The sequence below is a fragment of the Canis aureus genome, chromosome 9 (genome assembly GCF_053574225.1).
Source record: "Canis aureus isolate CA01 chromosome 9, VMU_Caureus_v.1.0, whole genome shotgun sequence".
In the NCBI taxonomy this organism is placed as follows: domain Eukaryota; kingdom Metazoa; phylum Chordata; class Mammalia; order Carnivora; family Canidae; genus Canis; species Canis aureus.
Genome location: NC_135619.1, coordinates 51,015,022 through 51,033,930, shown reverse-complemented (window position 1 = coordinate 51,033,930; position 18,909 = coordinate 51,015,022). Strand labels below are relative to the sequence as shown.

At 53.6% G+C, this 18,909-nt stretch overlaps 1 protein-coding gene and 1 long non-coding RNA gene across 2 annotated transcripts in view; one reads left to right on the top strand and one right to left on the bottom strand.

Annotated features, from left to right (window-relative positions):
• Nucleotides 1–18,909, top strand: part of LTBP2 (latent transforming growth factor beta binding protein 2) — a 102,038-nt gene that overhangs the window by 69,588 nt on the left and 13,541 nt on the right. The window contains exons 11-19 of the mRNA XM_077909993.1: nt 1,440–1,604; nt 1,841–2,056; nt 3,107–3,126; nt 4,236–4,275; nt 5,031–5,144; nt 7,688–7,816; nt 8,576–8,704; nt 13,581–13,700; nt 18,734–18,853. Of these exons, the coding sequence (XP_077766119.1) occupies nt 1,440–1,604; nt 1,841–2,056; nt 3,107–3,126; nt 4,236–4,275; nt 5,031–5,144; nt 7,688–7,816; nt 8,576–8,704; nt 13,581–13,700; nt 18,734–18,853 (1,053 nt within the window). The remainder of the gene's footprint in view (nt 1–1,439; nt 1,605–1,840; nt 2,057–3,106; nt 3,127–4,235; nt 4,276–5,030; nt 5,145–7,687; nt 7,817–8,575; nt 8,705–13,580; nt 13,701–18,733; nt 18,854–18,909) is intronic.
• Nucleotides 3,043–6,001, bottom strand: LOC144320893 (uncharacterized). The gene is made up of 3 exons (XR_013386516.1): nt 5,696–6,001; nt 5,149–5,290; nt 3,043–3,210 (listed from the first exon to the last, which is right to left on the bottom strand). It is a non-coding gene; the product is annotated as an uncharacterized LOC144320893 (long non-coding RNA).

The window sequence follows — 18,909 nt, the reverse complement described above, 5'->3', positions numbered from 1 at the left end:
AAAAAGTATAATAGTCAGGAGCCTCTAGGTTGCAAGTGACAGAGACCCAACTCAAACCACTGTAAGCAAAAATAATTGGTCCACACAACTAGGAAGTCCAGGGGTAGGTGTGTGCCTCAGGCTTGGTTGGATCCAGGTGCACACAGTGTCCTTGGGATGCCTCTTGCTCTGTCTCCTTTGTGTTGGTTTCGTAATTCCTTCAAAGGTGGCCACGAGACGCTCTAGGCCTACATCTCTCAGCCCTGTAAACTCCAGTTTAAAAATAGAGAAATAAAAAGTATCTCTTCTGTAATAATTTAGGGAAAGCCCCGAAGCCGATTATTATCATTGGGCCTACTTGGTCAAGTGCCCATCCCTGAGCCACTCACTATGACCAGGGGTATGGACTCTTTCAGCTAGGAAGTAAGGCCGGCCTCCACTCCACATGGACAGAGTGAAAGACAGGGTAAATCCCAGAGGAAACCCAGGTGCCTTCCCCAGAACACAGGGGCATCGGTGCTAAGCAGGCAGAAACAAAGGTGTCTGCTCCTCATGGAATTATCATCATCCTTATTTTACACATGAAGATAGTAAAGCCCAGGGAGGCCACAAAGCTCCTGGTGGAGCAGGGATTTGAATTTGGCCTGCTGAGTCCTGGGCCCTGACCTTGGTCATCAACTCCTTAGCTTTGAGTGTTGTCCTCTCTACCCATCCCTCCTCCCTTCATCTGGCATGACAAGGAATTCAGTCTGTTCCAGCATGACATGGCCTCTTCATCCACCACTGAGAAACTTCCAAGAGGATAGTCGTCAATATTCACCATCAAAGGACAAGAAAGGGGATAATGGTGGTGGTGGTGTTTCCATCTCAACCCAGCATGGCTCACACCAACAGTGGCCCGTAGCATTTTGATTCGTGGATATAGCCATCCAGGCACATGGGTCCAGCCAGCATTTACTGAGCATCTGCAAGCACCAGACACTGTACAGGGTGTTGGGCTACAAAGGTGGCCAAAATAGAGTCACTGTCCTCAAAGCTCCCCATCAGTTCTTTGGCTCTCACTTTGTCTCATCTCCCCAGGGAGACTGTGGCCCTAGAGCCCACTGCTCCCACCCAACCCCAGGCTGGTGGTAGGCTTTTATAAATATTTGTAAACTCAGCACCTGGAGACAAGCTATACATCTCCATTTCCTGCCCTCAGGCTTTCCAAGAGAGGGTGGGAGTCAAGGCGCCCCTCCAGCAGGTAACACAAGGAGATGCCAAAGCCTTCCCCTGTGGCCATTCCTCCCAACATTCTTTTGAGCATTTCCAGTGCCCAAAGCTGCAGATCAAGACTTGGGTAAGGCCAGCTGGAGTGTGCTGCCAGCAGCCACTCCCATCCACTGGCCAGCACCCGCCCCCGTACTTCCCTGTACTTGAGGCTGGCCACCTGCCCACCCCCCCTGCTGTGTCTGTTGCAGCCGACAAGGCCATCTCCATGCAGCAGGGGCTGTGCTACCGGTCACTGGGTCCTGGCACCTGCGCCCTGCCTTTGGCCCAGAGCATCACCAAACAAATATGCTGCTGCAGCCGAGTGGGCAAAGCCTGGGGCAGCAAGTGTGAGAGATGCCCCCTGCCTGGCACAGGTAAGCATCTGTCCCAGTCTCAGCTCTGGCCACCAAAGGGCTTCCTCCGAACCAGTGGCCACCTGGACCTCACCTCAAGCCAGAAGACCCTTAGTCTTCCTTCCCTCCTGCTCAATTCTTTACCCCGACCTGGGTCCCTCCTCCTTTGCTGCCACAATGCTTGTCCCCCAAAAGGAGGGAAGGGAGGGCCCTGGGTTTGTGCCTGTCTGCTTGTCCTCTGACCAGTGACTTTGCAGAGGCCTTCAGGGAGATCTGCCCGGCTGGCCACGGCTACACCTACTCGAGCTCACATATCCGCCTGGCCATGAGGAAAGCCGAAGAGGAGGAACTGGCCAGGCCCTCCAGGGAGCAAGCACAGAAGAGCTACGGGACCCTGCCTGGGCCAGCGGAGAGGCAGCCACTCCGGGCAGTCACTGACACCTGGCTAGAGGCCGAGACCATCCCTGACAAGGGTATCTGGGCTGGGGAAGGTTCCTGAGGCAGTCCCCTTCCCCCTCAAAGAGCCACTGGGTACTTATTCTGGATCCATGGCTTTCCAACTCTGGAGCATTAGGAGAGGGCGTTTAGAGCAGCAACACCCAACCCCAGGAACCTCCTCTCCTGGTGTGCCAGGCAGGCCCCACCTCCTTCCCATCACGGACGGTGGCAAAGATGCCCACATCCCAAGGGTTGCCAGTGGCAGTTGGAGAGGTCAGCAACAGCCCCCACCCCAGCTGCTCAGGTCTTTCTATCCCCTGCCCCTGGCCATGCAGCGTCCAGGGCTGGTGCTTGCTGCAAGGCCTGAAGAGCTGGCAGGGAGATCCCGGGGGTCTGGGTGCTGTAGATCCCCTCCCTGGCCTTGGGGTCAGACCACTAACTCCAGCTCAGTCCTCCTGGGCCCAGCAGGCACCCCTGGCAGGGGCCCCGGGAAGCCACACTGGTAGCACACCCAGGTTGCCGGTAGCACACAGTGCAGGAGGCCAGGGACATGTTAAGACCAGGAGAGCTACGTGTTAGCCACAGCGCTGCAAGAATCTGGAACAGACAGACAGGGAAGTCAGGACAGAGTCCCTGTCGTCATGGGAACTGGACACTGGCCAGGCCACGAGCTCCTCTCTTTCTAGAACTGTTGCCCCGGCCTTGGCCCAGGGCAGGGGGCGGAGCGACCTGGTACAGGTGGGAGGCTTGAGAGGGAGGCGATGGCAGAGCAAGGAGGGGGGTTACATCTCCGAGTGAAATGGCCCAGGAAGGGGTGGGCCTCATCACTGAGGCTTAAGGGAAGGCAGGAGGTTTCCTCCCACAGAGGGAGCCACCACATTGGCCCTCCAGGCCTGGCATGATGGGATCTGTGGCGGGCAGTCCCGGCTGGGCCCAAGGGGCAGCAGCAGGTAAAAAGATCCTGCGCTCTCTCCTCTGGGGCCAGGTCAGGAGGTCAGAGACTGAACCAGCCCTGGCCGTGGGCGGGAGGGAGAAGGCAGCCAGGCTCTCCTCCCCAAGCTCATGCTCTCACCTTTCCTTCCCAGGAGATTCTCGGACTGGCCAGGTGAGTGCGTCCTCCCAGCAGAGGCTGGGCAAGCGTGGCAGAGAGTGAGACAGGGTGGGCACTGACGCTGTAGGGCAGTATCCTCTGAAGGAGGAAAGGGAGACAGATGGATTATGAGTAGGGTCTCCATTACCTGGAGAGATGCTGGAGTGGGAGGGTCCCTCCAAAGATCTAGTTTTACCCCAAGGGAAGGAAGAACAGCAGCTCTTGTACCAGTGTTCTGTCATTTGGGGTGCTCTGGGGAAGGAAAGGAAGTAGGAACACGTCCTATGAGTGCAGATAAGGTCTAGAACTGCTTCCAGACTAATTCTGGATTCGGCACTTTCTAAGCCTGATTTGCTTACACCACAAGATCACCTCTGGGAGTGGCTCATGGAGAAGAGAAGCAGAGCTGTGGATGGCCTCTTCACTCCCTTCCCCGTGCCCAGGCTTCCCCTGTAAAGAGCTGAATGTTCTCCCAGAAAAACATTCCAGAAGAATGCACCTGCTTCTCCCTCACCAGTCTGTCAATCCCTTCCCTGTCCCCCTGCCCCTCCAACCTGCGTGCCTGACTGTCAGGTGCTTCTTTCCCTGGAAGTGAGCTGGAGAGTCATGTGTTGTCCTCCCAGTCCAGAGTTCTACATCCATGTCCTCACAGCCCCCAGCAGGCCCCTGCCCCTCTGTCATCCTCTGCCCCTTCTCACCTCCTAGTCCACCGCTGCTGGCAGTGCACTATGGCCTAGGCTCTTAGCTTCACCACCCTGGCCCTGTGACCCTACGTAGGCCAGTTAACCTCTGGAGCTTCTGTTGCTTTATCTGGGCTCATAGCATTGAGAGGATCATTATGCATTGCTGGTGTGACACTGAGCTGGCACGCCATATACATCAGTTCACTTAATCAGTACAACCGACTGTCACCCGAGAGTTCAACAGATTAATTAAGACAATGGACATAAAGTGTTGGCAGAATGCCCAGCATGTAGGAGGAACTCGTCAAGAGCTGGAAGGAATGAGAAAGTGAAGAAGGGAGGTGGCCGGGAAGCCTGGAGGCAGGGGTGAATGTGGTGGAAGAAAGCACGTCATGGAGGTGACAGAGGAAGCAACAATGACCTTCTCCTATTTCTGTGCAGGTCACAACCAGTGTTACCCAAGTACCTGCCTGGGTCCCAGGTGAGTCCCTCCCTCCTAGCAGCTCCCAGATAACAGGAGGGAGGGAAGGAGAAACCATAGACTTTGTACTGTGGGCTGATACATGGGGCTCAAATCAGATGAGGTCATGGATGGTATGACATGTGAATGCTTTTTTGTGGGCGCTCTATCCACCTAAGGTGCTGTAAGGTCTTTGAAAGACCCTGGGATGTTTTGCAAGTATTTCCCTAGCCACGGCACCCTTTCTGCATTTCATGGTGCCACTCAACGTATAAATGAGACCAAAGAGGAAGTGATGGCTGAAGCAGGGGTTGGTCAGGTCCCCAGAGCCCCTCCCCAGTGATCTATCTTCCTTTGGGAAATAGTTGGAGCTCTGCAGACCCCAGCTTGCAGAGGGTGACTGGATTTGGGGACAGGGCACTATCCAAGGGCTCTGTCTCCACCAAGCTGGCTGGCTTTGGACAAGTGGCCATTTCCACAACCCTATCTCCTCACCTGTGAAAGGGAAGCTGAGACTGGAGGTGCTCTAGAACCCATTAGAGCTCTCAGATTCTCTGACTCTGTCTGGAACTAGGTTAAGTATCTGGAGACTAGTAGGAGGCAGAAGGGCTGACCCACCCTAGGCCCCAGCCCTGGTTCTCCAGTTGGCACGGCAGGAGGAGGGAAGGGCCACTGCCAGTATGTCTGGAGGGAACGCTGTCCGGGGGTGGGAAGGTGGGTGGCCAAGGGGCCGTGGCCCAGCTGCCCTCCCCTCTCCACCCCCCATTCCCCTGCAGGAGATGCCGTAGAAAGACCAACGCCACCACTTCCTGGACAAGGGATCCCAGACAACCAGGAAGAAGAACACGTGACCACCCTTGCTGAGGGGCTGGTGGCCCTGGGCCCCTCAGGTACCTGCAGTCAGCCTGGTGGGGTGCGGCTGGTCAGAGCCAACTCCAGGGCCTCTCCCACCAGATGCACAGTTTCCAGTGAACTCCCGCTCAGGCTCAGCACCCCGGCTTCATCTTACAGGGTGCCTCTTGTGAACACAGGGGTCCTGTCAGGAGCACCAGTCAAGTGGGGGAGGAAAAAGAGAAGGGAGGTCTTAGGGGAGCCTCTTACTAGGAGGCTTTCTTTCTTTCTTTCTTTCTTTCTTTCTTTCTTTCTTTCTTTCTTTCTTTCTGTCTTTCTTTCTTCTTTCTTTTTCTTTCTTTCTTTCTTTCTTTCTTCTTTCTCTTTCTTCTTTCTTTCTTTCTTTCTTTCTTTCTTTCTTTCTTTCTTTCTTTCTTCTTTCTTTTATATTTTATTTATTTGAGAGCAAGAAAATGAGAGAGAAAGAGAGAGAGAGCAGGAGAAGGGGGAGAGGGAAGAGCAGACTCCAGGCTGAGCATTGAGCCAACTTGGGGCTATATCCCAGGACCCCAGGATCATGACCTGAGATGAAGGCAGATGCTTAACCTACCAAGCCACCCAGGCGCCCCTAACTGGGAGACTTTCTAGGAGAATCCAGGGGGGGCCCTCTGGAGGAAGGGCAGCACAGCGAGCCTCCAGGAGCCTGGCTCCTCCAGCCTGTCCACCCTGAGTCAGCTGAGTGCCCGGGCAGCGGGGCAGTCTCCTGCTCACAGGGACAGCGAGCTTTCTGGAAGGATAGTGGTTCTGTTCTCAAGGTTGTTTAACTGTCAGAGAGCCTGCGCTGCCCCTCTCTGGCCGCCTACAATGGTGAGGGGGTGCAGTGTGGGGGAGATCCCTGGCAAATGCACCTTGCTCTGGAATGTGCCCTCCTCAAAGGCTCATTGTTTGGGGACTTGGTTCCAGAGAAGCAAAGCTGGTGATGCCGCAGCTGCTCCCTGTGCACATGTGTGCTCACGCGCACGCCCTCGCGTGTGCCCTCGCCAGGGGCTGGCTGACCTCTTCACCTCACAGCTTGAGCTCACCTCAGAGGAGAGAGATTTCTGGATTTCTTCTGGCAAAGAGAGAGACCATGCAGCCCGGCGGGACAGTCCAGAGAGTGCGGGGGTGGAGGAGGGGGTTGGCCCTCCCGGGTGTGAACCAGGGTAACCTGCTGCCCTTTCCCGGGACCTCTGTCCTCTGTGCTCAGTGCACTGCTGGCCCCCTCTGCAAGGCAGGCAAGAGGAGCTGGGTGAAGGGGCTCCCTTGGGGGTTCTCCAGCGCAGGAAAATGGGCCTGGAGGCAGGGCCGGGCGGGGGCGGGGGCAGGAGGAGGAGCCCAGGCTAGGCTCCGCAGTGGCTATCAGCTATGTGGGAGAACAGAATCCCCCCTCAGTCACCACCCACAGCCTAATCCTCCTTCTCCCCTGCCTTCCCCCAGCCTCTCCCCTCTGGGGGGATATTTAGAACCAGGCAGGGGGTCCCCACAAGCTCCCCCACCCCTCCCTCTGGGCTGACCCAAACTTGGAGCCAGACCAGGGACAGGGTAGCCTTGCAAGCAGGCCAGTGCACATTCAGTTCAGTCCCACTCAGCAACCACTGCGAGGCCTGCTGTGGACCAACACAGGCCTTGTCTGCTCGTCTGGTCTCCAGGGTTACCTACATGCCTGGGCCTGTGGGCTTACAGCGAAGACCTTAGGGCAGATGCAAGGCTGCAAGCGCCACTCACTCACGCATTCATGGGCCCATTCGGCATGCTCTAAGCGCCAGGCCCTTTTCTAGCGTTAAGGACACAATTCGAAAAAGCTAGGGCCTCTGTCCTCTACACACCCCACTGCTGAATCCAGGCAAGTCAACCCACTGTTCCTGAACTCAGCATGTCTCTGTACTTTTTACCCCATAACCACCACCCAGGGCAGTCCTTGTTTGAATTATTTCAACAAGTTTCTAAGAGCCCCCTGTGCCTCCCTGCCCAGTCCATGGGCCATCTGCTGCCTTTCTGAGCGAGATGGCATGGCAAGATGAGTGGTGTTTCCAAGATGGCTCTGATCATACCCCACCTTGTGTGACCCCCTTTCTCATGGGCCTGTCTCAACATGGCATCCGAGGCCCTGCTGGGTTGGCCCCAGCCCAGGTCTCCTCTCTCCCTCTGGCAATTCTCCCCCAACACCCTCCTTGCCAGCTCTGTCTGTCTGTCCAGGGGAAAGGGAAGGGGAGCTCTGTGGACTGTGGGTGAGAGCCATGCCCTCATTCAGGGAGAAGTCAGGCTGGAGGCCTCAGCAGGGGAGGCCCTTTACTGGGACATGGGTTAGTGGAGCCCACTAGGTTTTGGTCAGAGGGATGCACTACTGTGATCCATCCTGGGACTCAGGGTCCCGGGAGGGGCGCCAGGGGGTTTTATACATGGCCATGCTTCACATGGATATGAGAGGGCCCAGCCAAGAATGGAGTGAGGCTTCTGTGGGTCCTCTGAGGCCTGTGCCCTGTCCCCCATACTCTCACCATGCTGCTCCACTGTCTTCGTCTGTCCTCACAGCATAACCTCTGCTTGGCTGTGTCTCCCACAGGCATTGACAGATGTGCCGCTGGAGCCACCAACATCTGTGGCCCTGGAACCTGTGTGAACCTCCCAGATGGGTACAAATGCATCTGCAACCCCGGCTACCAGTTGCATCCCAGCCAAGCCTACTGCACGGGTATGCACTGGGACACCACGGGCTCACACAGTGGCTGGGGACAGAGTTAAGAGTCCAAGCCTACTGCACGGGTATGCACTGGGACACCACGGGCTCACACGGTGGCTGGGGACAGAGTTAAGAGTCCAGGCAGAACTTGTGTCCTTCCAACACAAACCCTTTAAGTCCAAGCAGTGCTGTGTGGCCAATGAGTTGAAGAGTGCTTTCCCTGTGGACAAAACCAACCTAAACCTTGGGGAGACAAGCCTCCGGGAGCACCATCTGATGAGTCTCCAGAACTCCAGGAGAGTGGGAAGCCACCCCAGGGCCCCTTGACCAGTGCCTGGAGCCCTCAGCTCTGAGATCAGCCCACCCTTCCAACTAGCCATCTTGCTGCCTACAGAGCAGACCAAGGCCTAGCCTAGTTAGAAATGTCTCCGCTGATCCCCCATCTCAAGAGCTTTACACAAAAGGAAAACATCCACTGTGCCTTGAAGGAAAGAAAGTCAGCAGGGGGCCACTGAGGGAGGGGGACATGGGGCAAGGAGGAGGTGCTGGGCCACTGCCCCAGGCCCTTGGTGCCTGAGTGGGCCCTATGAGCAGACTTCATGACCCCAGCCTTAGAGATTTTTCATCTCCCCAGCCTTCTCTACTTACTCCCTCATCCTCTCCTTGACCCACAACACCATGGCCCTGTCCAGCTCCTAGCATGGGCAGGTTGCTGGCAGGTGCCCAAAGAAAGGTCTCCCTGACCTCCCTTTCCCACCTTTCTCTGCTCAGATGACAACGAGTGTCTGAGGGACCCCTGTGCAGGAAGAGGGCACTGTGTCAACCGAGTGGGTTCCTACTCCTGCTTCTGCTACCCTGGCTACACACTGGCCACCTCGGGGACCACACAGGAATGCCAAGGTAAGCAAGCCTGCCTGTGTCCCTGGGAGAGGCACAGGACCCCACAGTGAGTGTTGAGGTGGAAGAGGATCTAGGCATTCGCAGTACCCGGCACTGCACTGCAGTGTGCAGAGCACAGGGGCTGTGAGAACAGAGACTCAGGGCTCTGACCTGGACCTAAATAGAAGCCGACCCCTGCGCTGAGACCAGACCAGGAGGAGAGGTTCAAACCTGAAAGATAACAATATTCCCCAAGGCTCCAAGGAGGTGTGGCTGGAGCTGGGAGTGTGAGAGGGTCGGGGGATATGGCTGGAGATGAGAACCTAAAGTCTAGTCCCCAAATTCTGAGTGACTACTTTCATTTTGGGTAAGGAGGGCGGCACGTGAAGGCACCGGCTGGGACTCCTGGCAGACCGGGGAGCACGAGTGCCTTTGCAGAGGGTCCTCAGCAGCTCAGAGAGCCTGCATATCTTCGAACTTCCCTGGGAAGGCCTGCCTGCCCCCCACCCTCCAGGGCCCTGGGCAAAGCAGCTTCCAACACAAACCCTTTAATGTCCAGCATTTGCCCCGTGATACAAAGCCTCCACGTACATTTTTATGAATGAGCTCACAGAGAATATGACGCAGCACTTTGCAAGCAGTACCTTGTGATGCCTCACCAACTGGAACACTTCAGCTGGAGGATGGCACTGCCGCTCTGGAGGCTCACAGTGCTGGTTCTGGCCGGGGCAGCCCAGCGTCACTCAGGGACCCCTCCTGGAGACCAGGAAGCCGTGCGTCTTCTCACTACCAGGGTCCCCCAGGTCCTAACCCCCCAAAGACCTGGTCTGCAGAGACCAAGACTACGCAGGTCCCCTCACCTGATATGGGGTAAGGGGAGTAGAGAACAAGCAGGGAACTTAATCAGAGTGGGGGAATTACACATGCCCTTCATTCACACCGAGCGTTGAGCACCCACATGCCAGGTACCATGTAAGCTCTGGATCCTGCAGTGAGTAAGGTGTGTGCGTGTGGTGCTGTGGGATCCAGATGAGGAAGCAGCTGGCTCTCCATGGTAGGATGCAGGCATGTTTCACTGCATGTTTCAAGGGAGGGTTGGAACTGGGACAGAATAGTCATTGCTACCATTTCATGAGCCCTTCTGTGTGCTGGCCCAGTCCTAAGCCCTAGTCATATGAAGCTCATCATCCCAACCCCATGCAGTAGAAATCCTTACCCCATTTTATAGTTAAGTCAACTGAGGCTCAGAGAGGTGATTTGAAATACCCAGGGACCTCCTACCTGGTTGTGGCAGAGCTAGAAACAGAATCAAAGTCATTCTGGCCCCAATGCACGTTGTGTTTCCAACAGTCTCTGACACTCACGGTGAGGGAATGGAGAAAGCGGAGAGTATTCCAGGGGAAGGGAACCATTTCTCCAGAGAGCAGAGTGGTGAACAAGTCTGGCATGCCCTGGGAATAATGATAAATCCAGTGTGACTGGAGCGAAGGGTACGTGGAGGAAGTAGCAGGAGCCAGGGCCAGTTTTTGAAGTCTTGAGTGCCAGGCTAAAGTGTTTGGACACCATTCGGCAGGCGGCGAGCAGCCAGGAGAGGTTTGTAAGCAGAGGGTGGGGATGGCCCTCAGCTGGCTTTCAGGGCTGTGACTCAGCAGCACTGCTCAGAATGGCCTGGAGGTAGTGAGGGGAGAGGCTGGGGACGAGGGGCTTCTAGGGACTTCGCTGGGCTCCATGGCATTAGCAGGTGTTGCAGGTCAGAGGCACTGCTCTCTGCAGGCCCAGCCTGGGACATTGGCTGGGAACAAGCAGTGGCCACTGCAGGGAATGGTGTCACCAGTCCGGGATGTCTCTGTTGGCCCCAACAGCTGGGGAGGGAGCCCAGGATCAGCTGTCAGTGCTTCTCCCAGTGGGGCTTGACTGCCACCTGATGGGACCTTATTCAAGATAACATCCACTTTCTAAATTTTGCCAGTCTTATAAAGTAATATCTCATTATTTAATCATTAATAAATTATTTCCTCCACTTATATAACTAATATAAATTATAACAATTTATAGAATTTAAACGAATGTAAGTAAAACTAATTGATCAGTATACATTATTTGAATATTAAATATTTTTTAAAGCATATTACTTTACAAATAAGTATGAGCATTTCTTTGTACATTAGCCGTTGGGTTTCCTTATCTGAAAATTGCTTGTTCCTATTTTTCACTCAGTTCTCCAGTGGTTGCTGGCTTTTCTTGTGGCTCCTTGGAAGTTCCTTAGATATTCCAGATACTTGCCTGGGTTTTTTTTGTTGTTGTTGTTGTTGTTTTGTTTTTTGTTTTTTGTTTTTTTATTCATGATAGACATAGAGAGAGAGAGAGAGAGAGGCAGAGACACAGGAGGAGGGAGAAGCAGGCTCCATGCCGGGAGCCCGACGCGGGACTCGATCCCGGGACTCCAGGATTGCACCCTGGGCCAAAGGCAGGCGCTACACTGCTGAGCCACCCAGGGATCCCCACTTGCCTGGGTTTAGATATTGCCACTCTCTCATTTCATTCTCTGCTCACTAACCTTATCCACATGTCCTTCTTTTTTCTTTTTTTTTATTTCTTTTTTCTTTTTTTTTCTTTTTTTTTTGTAAAGATTATATTTATTTAGGGCAGCCCTGGTGGCCCAGCAGTTTAGCGCCACCTTCCACCCAGGGCCTGATCCTGGAGTCCGGGGATGGAGTCCCGCATCAGGCTCCCTGCACGGAGCCTGCTTCTCCCTCTGCCTGTGTCTCTGCCTCTCTCTCTCTCTCTGTCTCTCATGAATAAATAAAATCTTTAAAAAAAAGATTATTTATTCTTGAGAGATACAGAGAGAGAGAGAGAGAGAGGCAGAGACACAGGCAGAGGGAGAAGCAGGCTCCGTGCAGGGAGCCTGATGCGGGACTCGATCCCAGGTCTCCAGGATCATGCCCTGGGCGGAAGGCAGGTGCTAAACCGCTGAGCCGCCCAGGGATCCCCAACACATGTCCTACTTTTAACAGAAATCCTGAATTCTGACATATTGAAATTCACCATTTTGCCTTAATTTTTATGTTTTGGGGGCATTATTTCTGACGTCCTTCCCCACCCCCAAGCTACAAAGATATCCTTCTACACTTTCTTTCATTGAAGTTAGAGTTTCACCTTTTACAACAAGTTTTCATCCATCTTTGTAGGGGCCTTAAGATCTGGTTTGTTTTTGTTTTTGTTTTTGTTTTTCTGTTTTTCTGCCCATTTTTTTCCATAAAGCAAGTCTGTTTTCTCAGCCTCCTCACCGGTCCCGCCAGTCCATGGGTTCTTCATCAAGTGACCACATGCGGCTCTGTGTCTGAGCTTCCTTTCCTCTTCCACTGGGACCACAGCGTCTCAAACTGAGGACTAGTTATTTCAGAAATGCCTGGAAAGTGATTATAACACAGTTTCCAGTACTGCTTGGGCAGACTCTCCAGATGTGGGCCTGGGGGTGGTGGTGCGTTTTACACCTTCTGCCAGTGACCCCACTGGGCACTACAGTGTTACAAAGTACTACTCAGATAAAAGCACTGTCCATTAACCAATGGTTAGTATTCCATTCATGTACCAAGTACTTTTGGGAGTTCTGTGCCGGGCACTGGGGACATTAGGATAATAAGGGACATTCTCAGTGGTGGGAGAGAAAAAAGCAGGCAAATGAATAGTTACTCTCATGGCTGGGTCCTAAGGGAATCCTGGAGAGGGAGCATATGTGTTGGAGGGGAGAGGTCAGCCTCACCTGAGAGATGAGTAGGAGACAGCCAAGCTGGTGGGCAGGAAACCACTCTGGGCAGGTGAGCAGCACACACCCAAGCTCAGAAGCAGTGCCTGCATGGCTGAGGCTAAGAGGTGGGACAAAGGTGAGAGAAGCAGACAATGGGCAGATCATAAAAGATCTCACATGCCAGGCATAGGAGATCAGATTTTGTAGGGTAGGTTTAATGCTAGAATAATAATAGCCAACATTTCTTCAGTGCTTAATTTGTGCCAGGCAGGCACTATGCTGGGCCCTTCACTTGGATTATCTCATTTAATCTGCACAGGGACCCAGTGAAGTGTTTGAACCAGTGCCAGGGCTTGGTGGGGGGGGGTGTGAAGGTAAATCCTCCATCGATTTGACTGTGGGGGCAAGGAATGGGAAGTGGCCAGAGCAACCTTGGGTTGATCAATTGAATCAGTTCTTGAAATGGGGAGTAGCATACTGCTGACCATTGAGGTGAAGAAAGATACTCCACGTGGAAACATCTGTATGAACAAGGCGTGGTGGCTGGACCAGTGGGGATCAGGGAACACAGCAAGGTTGGGGCCAGGTGGCAGAGGCCTCGTGAGCCAGGCTGAAGCATCAGGGAAACCTACTAGGAGTTTAAGCAGGAGAGTGATGTGACCAAGGTCGGACTTTTGAGTCACTGCGGGGTACCGGGACGCTTTGGGACAATGGAATAAACTGCTTCAGTAGATCCACAGCTGCCTGAGATGCTCTCTCTCTGGCTGCTTAATCCCTAACTTTGGGGAAGGCCTTCAATAACTCTAGGAACAGACCTCTGGAGGATGTCTTGGGGCCAGGAGGGGGACTTTATTGGCCTTCTCCAATGGTGCCATCTGGACTGCCATCTGACTCAAGACCAGCCCTTGCCTTGGGGCAGGGGTCCCCGAAGGCCCCCAAAGTAGTATCCCCCGGGAGAAAGGAACTCAGGGGTTTGCAGAGGCCTGCGCTGGAGGAGTCTCAGACCTGGCCTAGGAGTCTCCCACCGATCATAGCTGTAGCAAGGTTGCCTTTCCCGCTGGGGCCTCAGCACAAGCATCTCTGAAGAGACGCCCCCGGACTCCCTGCAGGGCTGGCCCAACTCAGGACTTTTCTGTGTGTTCACAGATGTAGATGAATGCGAGCAGCCAGAGGTGTGCAGCGGGGGACGATGTACCAACACAGAGGGTTCGTACCACTGCCAGTGTGACCAGGGCTACATCATGGTCAGGAAGGGACACTGTCAAGGTAAGAAATGAGATGGGGGGGGCAGCCGGCCGCCCCATCGCCTCTCCAGGCTCTAGCTGCCCCCACTTCACCTTTCAGCTTGTCTCCCACTGGGCTCCTGGATGCTGAGCCCACTGTCAGGGAGTTCGTGAGGCTGTCTATACCCTCTGTGATCTTTTGGCTTCCTGCCTGCCCCCCCAAAGCAGGGGAGCACAAGCAACTCTGTATACATGAGACCCCAGAAACATCCCTCTGTACACCTCTTCCCCTCGCCTTGAGTCACACTGCTCTCTTAAGTGACAGAGAAGTTGGTCTATGTGGGAAGAGCTTAGGGCCTCAGCCCTGGCCTACTTGCTAAAGCTTGTTAGGCTGTGAGCTCCTCGGGACTGGACCATATCCTTAGATGACTTATATGCAGACACCTGAGAAATGTCCTGCATTGGACAAATGTCAGCAAATGCTAGCTGAATGAGTGAATGAGTGGAGAGTGAATGTGTGAGCCCCGATCCCTGCTCTGTTTCCTAGGCTCTGCCAAAAGGCAGCTGTGCTGTTGCCAACCAGTCTCCTTACAGGCTGGCTTGAAGCTGCTACTATCACGCCAGCTCCTGGCAACCCTGCCGCTACCACCTCCTTGCCAGGCTGGGGTGTCAGATGCTTGCAAGAGGCCTGGGTTGTGTGCTTAGACCAGCTAAGATAGGAATAAATGAGGGTAAATCAAGGTTCTCTCTGGAAAGAAATCCTACCCATGATCCGAGGTGAGGACTAGCCACCTCCCAGCCTCCAGGTTTTTCCTGGCCAGGACTTGCCTTGTTTCACAGCCTCCTGGAGGTGAATATATAGCGAAAGGAGAATGCCCCTTCCCATTGCCATTATCAGGGAAGCAAAGTCTGGAGTTGTAGCAGGTCTTAGCAAAGGGGAGAGGTGGCTGGAGGTGTAGGACAGACAACTATCTGTGCCCCCAGGGGGTCACCTTCTCCTCTCGATGCCTCCCTCTACCTGAGTTCCCTTTAATACCCTGGGCTATACACCATTAAAACCAAAATGTGAAAAAAAAAAAAAAAAAAAACCAAAATGTGCTCTCTTTGTCCTCATAAGCACGATGGAGTCAGAAAGCCTGGCATTTTCCAGGAGAATGGAGAATGAAGAGAGTTAGCTTTGGATGGGTTCCTTCTCTGTGCCGGGAGCTGTGCGAATACTGGATAGATGACCTCATTTAAGCATGACAACATGACAAATTTGCCATTAGACTTTATTTAAAAAAAAAAAAAGGCAAAACTAAAAGAGATGAACCAAGAAAATACCAGTACATTAAAAAAGATCAAATTTGTACTAACTAGGGGATCCCTGGGTGGCGCAGCGGTTTGGCGCCTGCCTTTGGCCCAGGGCGCGATCCTGGACACCCGGGATCGAATCCCACGTCGGGCTCCGGGTACATGGAGCCTGCTTCTCCCTCTGCCTGTGTCTCTGCCTCTCTCTTTCTCTCTGTGTGACTATCATAAATAAATAAAAATTAAAAAAAAAAAAAAAGAAGACCTTTAAAAAAAAAAAATTTGTACTAACTAGTCCATGTTATGGGCATAGGCTCTGGTGGAGAGGGGCCTGGGCTTGGCCCTTGTCTTGACATCTGAAAATGGAAACCATAATGCCCATCTCAGAGGCCCTGTGAGGACCAGTTAACCAGCTAAGCTAATGCATACAACAGGACCTGCAGTGCACAGGGGGCAGTATTTCTCTGTGAGGCTCCCATTCTTTTTCACCTTTAGACTCCCCCGATGCCCCAGTCCACTCCTCTGGACTGTCCCCTTCCCTTCTGGAGGAAAAGTTCCAGACACACACCACAGCTGGGAGGTCAGAGAGGGTTCCTGGCCCCAGGCGGACAGTCAGGCTGCTGAAAGCCTGATGTAGCCTGCAAACTTCTCCAGGTTTCCATCAGCAACCACAGACCCAGCCGTCACCCTGGGAGCCCGGTCAATTTCCTCTCCCTCTTTCTTCTTGCTCCAACTGAGAAACCACTCTCTCCACTTCAACTCAGAAGTCTCTGATGGAAGGCCCGAGTGCTCTGGACAGCGGCCCATCCAAAGTCTCAGTGGCATTTCCGTCCTGCCAGGACTCCAGGTTCCCACGGAGAGGGGTTAGATCTGTTTGCAGACTGCCAGAGCTCTTCTGTGCCCCAACCACACCCAAATTCTTCTAGCTCCTGGCCCCTGGGCACCCTCGCACTCCCACCCCATGCTCTCACAAGTAGCGGAGACAGGCACCGTTACATTTCCCTACACAAAGGCTGAAGCCCTGGTTTAGGGAAACTCCAGGATCTTCCCAGGGTACAGACAGGTTGGCAAGCACCTGTTTCCCTGAGTCTTCTGGGGTCTCTTCAGCAGCCTCATAGCAAGATTGTGTGGAGTTTTCATCATGTGGGCTCATTCTTTGGTAAGCGAACATTTGTTGAGCACCAGCTGTGTCCCAGTCATGGGCTAGGAGCGGGGCAATGAGTAAGACAGAGGTCCTGCCCCGGACGACCAAGTATTAGAACCTAGCAAAATATACAGTAATCTTAGATTAAAATTCAAACCCCAGACTAGGCAGGAAAATCTGGCTCCAGTCCACATACCAAATGGGTTGGTGGAACAGCCTCAGGCTACCTGGTGACACTAGAATCTATGCCCTTAACATGGACTGGTCAGGAGCGGAATCTACGTCATCTGGAATCTTTACTTGGCTCCTTTGGGTGGGTTTGGCAGATGGCTCTGTGACATGCACCCCCCATTTGGGGGAACCTTTCCCTGGTTTAGGGGGTGACTAAGGGCTGCCGTGATCTGCCTTCCTTCTCCCACTTGCTGACAGATCTCTCACATCCACTAATCACCGGCTGGGGCTCTGGTCTGAGAAAGGAAGCCAGCAATGGTGTGTCAGGATAGATGAGGTTATGCTGCATTAACAAGCAACCCCAGGCCTCAGGACTTCGAGCACAGCAAAGTTTGTATCTGACCAATGCCACAGGCCCATCATGGCTCAGCTGGGGGTTGTGCCCCACATCTCCTGACTCTAGAACTAGCCTAAAGGAATAGCCGGTATCTTGAATGTGGCCAGTCTCCACGGAAGAAAGGAAGAGCGCTCTTCAGAATTGCTCACAATTATGCTTTGGTCCATAAATTATACACTTCATGGCTCATCAGCCAGCACTAGTGCCCTGGTTCCACCCAACCACAAAGAACCATGAGGTACCCACCCCAGCCCAGCAGGTGAGAGCTGGAACACTTAGTCAATCAGTACCACAGGTCTCCTAATGCCCAGCATAAGACACTTTGTGCACCACCTCCATGAGCGTGCCCAGACATCAGGGCTCTTCACTCCTGCTAAATCTAATCTCCTTCCTACCCTGCCTGATCTCCGCAGGAGAGATCCAAAAACTTCATATTTTCTCAATGTGGTCTTAGAAATGGGTCCTGACCTCTTTATCTCCTGAAGCAGGGATTGCTTATCATTCCCAATGGCTTTGCCCATCCTCCTCCAGTACCTTAGCCTAGGCCCCGAGGCCATGGTCCTGGTTGCTCTCTCCCAGACGGCCAAAGCTGGTGGCCCTAGACCCTTCAGTCCCCCTCCTCTGTCGCATTCTCTCCATCTCTGTCTTTACAGAGAACCCCTTAGAATAGGTTAGATCAGTGTCACCACAGTCCATTCAGGGGCTCTTGGCTACCCTCTTTGTAGAGATGAGAGTTATCTCAGTATCCCCAAGATTGCCTAGGGGTTCTGGGCATCTCCTTACAGATACCCCCCTGAATAACCACCTGCCCTGTGTATATTTTCCCCTTCTGGACCTTTGGGGTGAAATTTGGTTGTTGAGAGGATCCCAGTTCCCTGGGACGAGGGCTTCGATGTGAACTGACTTCTGCAGACCAAACCACCTCCTTTTCACTCTTCACTTTGGGACCCTTGTTCTGTTCTGTAACAACAGCTGCCAGCTTTTGTCTCTTTGCAGAAAGTCTGTGTTCTGACCCTTTGGCCCTGCCTCTTGCATTTCTTCCATGGGTGCTGAGTAGATCTTCCTCTTAGGCAGAAGGGCTTCTGAATCTGCTCAAGCTGGTGGACTTCCTCCAGGAGAACGACAGTTACTCATTTACAAAGAGTAATTTCTCTTCTTTCCTCAAGCTCAGTCAATCTGTCTGTCACAAATAAGAACTTGAGCCAGAGGCACATAATGTCCTCCTGTAGTCCCAACGCAGAGTTTAAGTTTGACCTCCCTAACTCAGCCCAAGTCCCGTGTATTTCTTGAATGATGGACTTGCAGCTATGCCAGTCGCATGGGGAAGAACACTGCCTGCAGTTCCCGGGAGCAAGATCTCTGTCCTCTTCCTTGCTGTCATTCTCCCAGGACTGGCTGCTCCTCTCCTTCCTCGCGTCCTCTCTTCCTCTGTTTGTCTGATTGATGCCCAGGCCCATCCTTTCTGACTCTCTTGTGGGTCTCCCCAGAGTGGATGCCGGGAGCCCTGGGCTGGAACAAAAGTCCCTCCAGTCAAGAAGCCTTGCCAGCCTCCATCCATGACTCTGCATCAGGCTCAGGGCTGGTTTTGGCCACATCCAAGACTGAGGGTCATCCTCAGTCCTCATCTCCTAGTGCAGGAAAGCCCATTTTGCCTCCATTGCCCAGCTGGTGATCTGTTCTGAGGTCTCTGGGACCTGCTGTCCCAAGCATGTGCAACCCCAGTAATGTAGGGGGAACAGGATTCACCAAGACAGATATGAAGGCCCTTCCCAACAGTCCAGCTCACAAAATAGAACTCTCCCACCCTCCCAGAGCTAGCTAGTGGTGACCACGGCCTCTTGCCCCACCCAGGGAGTCTCCCTTTCTAAAGCTCTTCTATCTCTCTTTGTCCAGGACAGTGGGTGGGAGCTGAAACACTGGACAGCACTCACTTTTTCCTAGTTTCCATCTGTACAGAAACTGGCATTCCTCCCTCTCCCCCACCAAGGGCAGGGTCAAGGATTTGCTTCCTCACTGAACTACCCATGTGCTGTGGTTCCCAGGAATGACCAAGGGAGGGGATGTTATTTTGCAGATATCAACGAATGCCGTCACCCTGGCACCTGCCCTGATGGGAGATGCGTCAACTCCCCCGGCTCCTACACTTGCCTCGCCTGTGAGGAGGGCTACAGGGGCCAGAGCGGGAGCTGTGTAGGTGAGGGCTGCTCGCCAAGGCAGTGAGAGGGCCATTTGGCCTTGGGACCTCTGGTT